This window comes from Berghia stephanieae, chromosome 4, assembly GCF_034508935.2.
Source record: "Berghia stephanieae isolate SIO BIC M18660-M18661 chromosome 4, UCSD_Bste_1.3, whole genome shotgun sequence".
Taxonomy (NCBI): domain Eukaryota; kingdom Metazoa; phylum Mollusca; class Gastropoda; order Nudibranchia; family Aeolidiidae; genus Berghia; species Berghia stephanieae.
In genome coordinates this window covers 38,513,570-38,522,274 of record NC_088363.1, presented here as the reverse complement: position 1 = coordinate 38,522,274, position 8,705 = coordinate 38,513,570, and the positions used below count along the sequence as shown (strand labels likewise).

Below are 8,705 nucleotides of genomic sequence, written 5' to 3'. Positions count from 1 at the left end.
CTATTCATTCAATAAGTCTGAATAATCTGCAGATTGTACATGCGCATTGGAATTTGAGTCCAAATAGCCATGTTGTTCGCCCCAAAACCGACCACATCTGTTTTTTTCCTCGCTTCTTCAAGCTTTCTAAGATGGAAAAAAAAAAGAACACATAGCGGCAATTCTGACAAGCCTTCTAAGGCAGACAACTTAGCCATTCGGCCATGATACCCACATGAATATCGACGCATATTGCGTATATATATATATAGTAGTAACCTCGTCTGTGACTGGTCAGTTTACAACAAATCCAATGGACACAATTCCAACCCCCCGTCTTTTGATATTGATATTGATGTTATTGGGCACACACAGACTTGTTTTCAATTAAGATAAATGTCTGACGATCTTACTTTTCAATCGTCCTTATAGTTATAAATCTGTTCTCATCTTTTTACTTGCCTTGATCGTATAATGTTCATATATCAAGAATAAACACTACCCCTACTCAAGTTATATTGCTTGAAATTTCACTTACAACTTAACATGTCAGCTTCTTCAGTATAGAGAAGAGTCACGATATCACCACAACAATTAACCACATTGACATGGATGTGGAAGTCAAAGCTGACATGACCGAGGACCATTATCATCGACACTGTGGCATCAACATTATAACTGAATGAAGACTTTGAATAAGATGACAATGGTGAAGAACTGGCTAGCATCTCTTATCACCAACAAAGACCGCGTGAAAAAATGCATGCACTGATTAAAAAATGACTTAATATGATCTGTGAAAAACTGCTCAATGTAAAAAATAACAAAATCCCCTGAAATAAAGGACTACTATTTGTTGATATAAAGAACGATTGTTTTTTTCAGGGTTGTACTTTATATCCGTGTTTAAGTGTTTTTTATTGTTATTATTATTATTATTATTATTATTATTATTATTATTATTATTATTATTATTATTATTATTATTATTATTATTATTATTATTATTTTATTAAATTTTGTTATTATTATTATTATTATTATTATTATTATTATTATTATTATTATTATTATAATGTTAGGGTTAGAGGTGTCTCCATAGACATTATATTCCAAATAAAGTATAAAAGTTCATATGTATATATGGGAAATTCCACGAAAATGTCAACCGAAGGGGTGTTTTCCAAATTCTTAAGAACATATGAAAATTTGGTACCAATTTGTTGGAAAATCATTCAGGATTATGAATATAAGGATATTTCGTGCATATTTGTGGTACAGGATGCTTATTGTAGCTTTATGTAAGGGTATCCCCTATTTGAAGAATGAAAAGAATATTTTCTCAATATTATAAATCTTGCAACTTCTACAAAATTATAGCTACCTTTGCTTTTGTTTATTGATATTAAAACAATTATAAGTATCAGAAACCTATATAAACATTCAAATTTACGATTTTAATGAAATGTTGTCCTCATCGGTCGTTTTAATGACCTTGGGAAATTGTATGTCAGTCCATTACCATTAAAACAGTATTTTTTCATCTATGAAAGATGTGATTGTTGTACAGACTCACTATTTCAGATTTTCTGTCCTTACATGAATGGCTTTAGCACTGTAAGATAATTTTTCAAGAAATTTATCATTTAAGGTACTTTTGTTGGGTAACGGACTGACATTTTTTAGGGTAACGGACTGACAGTAACAGACTGACTAATTCTATTTTAATTCAAAGACATATATATAAAAGTTGTTTTTTAAGTCCCAAGAGTAATGTCCACTCAATGTGTTTCAACTGATCAGACAGCCATTTTATAAACATTTGGATCATAAAATTTCAAACACTGGTCTTCAACATCAAGCCTGCTATTTTTCAATAGGTAAGTTGAATCTTTTAAAGCTTGTGAATCTTTTGATCACTTGAAGATTTTTGCTATGTTTGAATTGAGGGAAAAACACTGTTTATTGTTCTATAATATCCTTATGACAATGGAGTCAGTAGTAGTCTTCTGTTAAAGGGACAAGAAGCCCTGGGAGAAAAAAAAAAAAAAAAAAAAGAAATCATTTAAATTAATGTGGAAAACTTTTGAGTCACTGAGGCTTTAATTGTAGTGGGTCGGCAAGCTGTTTAGCTGTGTATAATGTCAATATTTTAGTTGTTACAAAGTAATGTGATACAAGTTAGAAATGAGTTTTATTTTCTTAGTTTTGCTGTATAATTTTTAAGAAAACAAGATTTGCTTTTTATTCCGATTTGACTTTCATAGCTTATGACGTAATTTCGCTCAATTTTCTTTATTCACAGGTTCAAGATGCCTACTCTATTCATGGTTCAAATTATCAAGAAAGACTGAAAACTGATGGACATTACGTTGTTTAGGAAAAAGATAGGCAACAAAAGCAGGAGTCTCCAAGAAAACTTGGAAATGATTGTAAAGGACGCTTAAAAAAAATAACGGGATTTTTCAAGCAAAATGGAAAAAAAAAAGAGAAAGCCGATCAATCTACAACTCCAAAAGAAAGTAAACCAAGCACACCTCAATCCACATCTGCCTCACATTTCAGCACAGGAAAATAAAATACTGAATTCAACTTTGAGTCTACCATCCTCCCAAAAAAAAAAAAAAGAAATTAAACTATGCCTGTACTGCTAAGGGCATCCATCAACCAATGGTTTTTTAAATATTTTAATCATGGAAATGGGCTTTCAAGATGAAATAAAATAATTTGATCGAAAATTTCTATTTGGACAAGAAGTACTCTTGGCGAGCACCAAGAGAAAAATATTTCATAATTGTGAGAGATGAAAAAAGAGAAAGGACGAAAATTTAAAAAAGTTTCGTGTAAAAAAACCTGAAAGAGGTGTCGATTGTTAGTGAATTACATCCAGGAATCAAAATTGGCTTAAGTTTATTTTGCTCCCTCAGAACCTCAGAATGTACTTCTAAGAGAAATCCCACAATCTGCATAAGTAAATTGTAACAGTCAAGGATAAAATGGTCTAAATGATTATTTTTGAAGATCTTTCTCAGATCTTATATAACTGGCTTTCTGGTCAAGTGCAGATGAGGAAGAGATTGACTGCCAATACTATCCACCAGTTTGCAGTGACGGTCATGGTCTATTGACAATTCCTAATCTTGAGGAATTAAGATGAAATACAGAATAAAAATTAAGCTTAAAAAATAAGTACCAAAGGAATGTTAAACATTCCCCAGTTTTAACGTCCTTTCTTATCTACATTTTTTAATTTCTTTTTGATAATTTAATTTCATAGTTGAAATAAAGTTCCTGTTTGACTGTGGCAGAATAGATTTCAACTCCACGAATCATTATTTCATTATTTATTTTTTTCAAAAGCAAAGTTGGGATTGAGGTAATCAGATGTCACCCATCGAGTTACTCATCATGCCCAATGTAGCTTGACATCCATATAAGGAGGAGTATTGGTTTGATCAATCACACTGGGTATTCAGTGTTGCTCATAATTACATAATTTGTTCTTTGCTCTGGATTTTATGTAGTAACCGTTATTCTGAGTAATAAAATTCAGAGGTGTCAGTCCGTTACCATCCATTTGTCAGTCCTTTACGGACACTTTTTCAAAGACTGCAGATTCAAATTTTGGACAATCTTTTAAATATTGCTAGTGGGTTGTAGAACAACATCTCGTGGTTACTATAAAAGAACTTATTTGTTACTGGAAGGTTTAACTTCAGAAAGTTTGATCCATCTACATATAAAATTGAAAAAGATGGATTTTCTGATGTCAGTCCGTTACCAACATTATAATGTCAAAAAAATTCAAGTTGATTAAGATTCATCTTTATCCTTTTGATATATGATAAGGGCGGACATGATACATGTCCATGGGAAATATTAGCTCCATACAATAAATACATTGCATTTCAGAGCACGAAATGTATGCATTTTTGGTCTGATTTGTCAGTCCGTTACCCGTGGAATTTCCCATATTTATATAGGAAGTTCTTCAATGGGTCTACTTTGATTGTATTTAATAAAACCGATATTACAGTGTGCTGTCCAATTTTCATTTTTTTTCGATTTCTATAGCAAAAGAAATTGTTGAAGAGATAGAAAAATGCAAGCATATGACAGCATTGCGTTTGGAAGGAAACACAGTTGGTGTGGATGCGGCAGCTGAAATAGCTAAAGCTCTGAGGAAGCATCCAGAGTTTGAGGTAACTTTTTTGTATTAATTGTGACATGGAGAAAAATAGACAAAACCCATGATCATTATTTCAATTTAGAAATTCCAATTTTTTAGATTTTTTTTTTAAAGTTCTCACACATCACCGCTAAATTGCATAGAGTGGCTTGAACTTGAATAGCAATTATCACAAAATTGATTGTGGCAATGTGTGTGTACTTGGGTACTTCTCTTCAGGAGTGATGTCAGCTTTACAATGCCTCATTCATACCAGTGATGGGGCAAATGGATACAGATTTCAATTTCATATCGTGAAAATTGCAAATTTGTCTTATAATTCATAACACTCTGAAAAAGTGCCAAAGCAGAAAGAATAATACAAGAAAAAGAAACATCCTATTTTGTTCCTGTGAATAACACTCTTGCTACTTCTACTACTACTACTACTACTACTACTACTACTACTACTACTACTACTACTACTATTACTACTACTACTACTACTACTACTACTACTACTACTACTACTACTACTACTACTACTATTACTACTACTACTACTACTACTACTACTACTACTACTACCACTATTTTATGTTTCCACTTATGTATTCTTTTTCTCTTTCTCACTCTCTTTTTTTTTTTTCTTCCAGAGAGCTTTATGGAGTGATATGTTTACAGGACGTCTCAAGACAGAAATTCCAAAAGCTCTGGTAATTTATTTTATTTTTAAAAAGATTTTCATTCTGTCATCTCTTGTTACATTTCTTATAAAAGTTGCTGATATGTCAAAAGTTTAAAGTTCTTATAATCACGCACTCTTGGAAAAAAAATTATTGAATAATAAATTAAATGTAGGACAACGTGAATTAAAATGGTTGGAAATAGCAGAATCTCCTGGAGATAATCACTGCAGAACATGGGTCAGAGGCAAGTGCCAGCATGAAGAGGGTGTATGTTGAAAAATTGCAGAAAGGGAGGCGATGGAGGAGGTTGAGAAAAAAAACAAATCCTGCATGTGAAGTGTTAAGATTGGCAGTGAGATTTGGTCTGTCTTACTTCTTGAGTTAATCTTGGTCCAATCACTGAGCATGAGGTGCACGAGGCAATACAACAACAAAAAAATGGCAAGGCCCCAGGTATTGACAAAATCACTGCGGAAATGCTTAAAGCGAACTCGCAAGAAATGTCCAAAATTCTCAGTAAACTGTTCACCAACATTTGGGAAAAGGAAGAAATACCAGAGGATTGGCAGAAAGGCATCATCCATAAAATAGCCAAGAAAGGAGACCTAGGAAATTGTGCTAACTGGCGTGGAATCACACTCCTGTCCGTAACGAGCAAAATTTTTAATAGAATCCTTCTGAAAAGAATCTCACCTCACATTGAAAACATTCTTAGAAAAGAGCAGGCAGGGTTCAGAAAAGGGAAGTCATGTAGTGACCACATATTTACCCTGAGACAAATCCTGGAGCAAAGCATTGAATGGAACAGCCCCCTCTACACCATTTTTGTCGATTTTGAAAAAGCCTTTGACAGCTTACACAGAGAGTCCTGTGGAAAATACTTCGCCATTATGGTATACCGATGAAGATAGTCAACCTAATCAAAGCAATGTACAGCAACTACCAATGCCAAGTGATCTGTGGTAACAATTTAACAGACAGCTTTAATGTAACAACTGGTGTAAAACAAGGCTGCATACTCTCCCCGCTTCTGTTTATCCTGGCTCTAGACTGGCTCATGAAAAATACAATTGATGGTAAGAAGAGAGGCATTCGCTGGACACTGACATCTTTTCTGGAAGATATAGACTACGCAGATGATATCGCGTTAGTTTCCAGTACACACAGAGACGCCTCAGAGAAACTAAACGTACTACACAAGAACGCCTCGAAAATTGGACTGAAAATAAATTTCGATAAGACTGTGTACATTAGGGTGAATCCAAAACATGACAGTGAAATTAGGATAGATGAACATATAATTGAAGAGGTAACAGAGTTCTCCTACCTCGGATCCAAAATAACAGACGACGGAAATGCAGAACACGATATCAAGCACAGAATTCAAAAGGCAAACCAGGCTTTCGGCATGCTGAAAAACTTTTGGAAATCAAAGCAAATAATGAGAAAGACAAAGCTGAAAATATACAAGAGCAATGTTTTAAGTGTACTGCTTTATGGAAGTGAAAGCTGGAAAATGACATCCTCCTTAATACAGAAACTAGAAGCCTTTCAGAACAAGTGTTTAAAAAGAATTTTTAATTTATTTTGGCCTACAAAAATAAGAACAGTGATCTATTAAAGAAAGCTGACTGCACTAGCATTGATAGCCAAATAAAAAGAAGAAGATGGTGTTGGCTGGGTCATGTGGCCAGAATGGAAAAAGGGTCACTTCCCAAGACAGCCTTGTACTGGACAGCAGATGGGAAGAGAAAGCGGGGAAGACCCAAAGAAACCTGGCGAAGGACGATGGAGAAAGAATTAAAGGAAGCAGGCCTGTCCTGGAATACAGCCACCGCAAAAGCAGCCGATCGCAAAAAATGGAGATGTCTGGTGGATGCCCTATGTGCCTCAAGGCCCGAAGAGGATTAAGTAAGTAAGTAAGTTACTTCTTGGCAGCTATGTGATCTTGTGGTATGACACTCGCTTTTGCTCAGCACATAGTTGAGTCCTTTGAGAAGGCTCTTTACTCACATTCTCTCACCATACTCAGGTGTAAAATGAGTACCTGCATTGTCTTTGTCAGAAAAAAATTGTAATATCGCCTAACAGGCGTCATATCTCGTTTTTCGTGTTACTTGTTGCTGCTAGTCAGGGACCCAAAGCGCTTTGAGCATATTTAGTGGATACTGCGCTATATAAAAGCTCAAGATTTAAAAAAAAAATATTTTTCTACAACTTTTTCTGATTATGGTTTGTTGGTATATAATAAACCATAGGTAAAATAGACTTGACCTTTGTCAACAAATCAATTTGTTATTTGGTAATTTGTAATCAGGTGTATAGACTTAAGTTTTTCTGTCACAGTTGCACGCAGTGATAAACGTAAGTATCAGGTTAAGTTGTGGGAATTTCTAAAGTTTAGATAATACAGTGTTTAGCCATACTTAGTTATGGTTTCTGCAGTTATAAATATAAGAATTGAAGCTATGCTTGCATAGTCAAAGTATTTTATCGACAGGAGGGTGAAGGATTGAATATGGATAGACTTTAAACAGACATAAAATCCAATTATAAGTATAATTATGATTTGCATATTGAATTTTGATACAACTAGCAACTGCAAATTGTTTTGTTTAAGATTAAGAGCCAAAATATAAATCATTTTAAACATTTGACATTCACACCAGACCAAGTTTCAAAGGTTCTAGGGCTGTTAACATGCAAAATATATTGTCATTTATTGATTTGTATATTGTTCTTTTTCGAAGCTGTTATATTAATTTTTGTCCACTACTTTTTACAATTCATAGCTTCTAGGAGCTTAATATCACCATTTTATCTCTCCAACAAATCAGAAACATCTTGGAGCTGCTATAATGGAGACACAGTGCCACCTAGTGGAGATTGACTTGAGTGACAATGCTTTTGGTCCAAACGGTGTGGTTGGTCTGGTGGATCTGTTGAAGAGTGAAAGCTGCTACACGCTCTCAGAACTCAAACTGAACAATAATGGTCTTGGAATTGGAGGGGGAACGGTTAGAATATTTCTTGATGCTTTGTTGTTGTTTTCTACAGTGTTATTATACACCATCTAAATCTTGCAGGTTTTGAAAGACTCTGTTTGGTATTTATAGTGTGAGGTGGTTTTCTTAGACCGCAAACTCAATGAAAATATATTTGATTTACATTTTTTTTTTCATCTTCTTTTTTTTTCCTTCAATTTTTTGTTTATTTGTATTTTTATTCTTATTTCATTTTATTATCGTTATAATAAGGGATAAGCAGGTGACAAATAGTTCTCTATGATCCTGACAAGGATTTTTGGAAATTACAAATTTAAAACAGATAATCATTAACAAAACGCATGGAAATATAATATATATATATGTAATGTGACCATTGTTTGCATGATTTAAAGAGGTGCAGTATTAATACTTAATCGTCGATGCTTTTCTAAACACAGATGTTGGCGGATTGTCTGCTAGAATGTCACAAAAGGAGTTCGTCCAAAGGTAAACCATTGGCCTTGCGTGTTTTTATATCAGGGAGGAACAGACTTGAAAATGATGGAGCCAAAGCTCTAGCAGCTGCATTTAAGGTAGGATGGAGTCCTTACTGTATTTACTTACACTAGCTTAATATTGCAGTCATAGTCTATTTTTGAAATCTAGTTATCAGACTTGAAAAATGTCAGACAAAAGAAAAATTGGTCTGATTTCCAACAATATCGCTACAGTTTTTCTTACCCTTTTTTAAAATTATTATCATTTTGTACTTTATGCAAGCATGCTGACATGGAACATAGATGCCGTATGTTCCCTGAAATATTTTCAAACAAATTAGCCAGTTGCCATCTACAAGTTTGAGTAATTATATCTTTTAGTTTT

The 8,705-nt window shown here is 33.8% G+C and overlaps 1 protein-coding gene across 1 annotated transcript in view; it reads left to right on the top strand.

The window, feature by feature from the left end:
* The window catches only part of LOC144970528 (ran GTPase-activating protein 1-like), a 30,823-nt gene that overhangs the window by 1,224 nt on the left and 20,894 nt on the right, over nt 1–8,705 (top strand). The window contains 4 exon segments of the mRNA XM_078910265.1: nt 4,054–4,181; nt 4,804–4,863; nt 7,674–7,853; nt 8,282–8,416. Coding sequence (XP_078766391.1) covers nt 4,054–4,181; nt 4,804–4,863; nt 7,674–7,853; nt 8,282–8,416 — 503 coding nt within the window.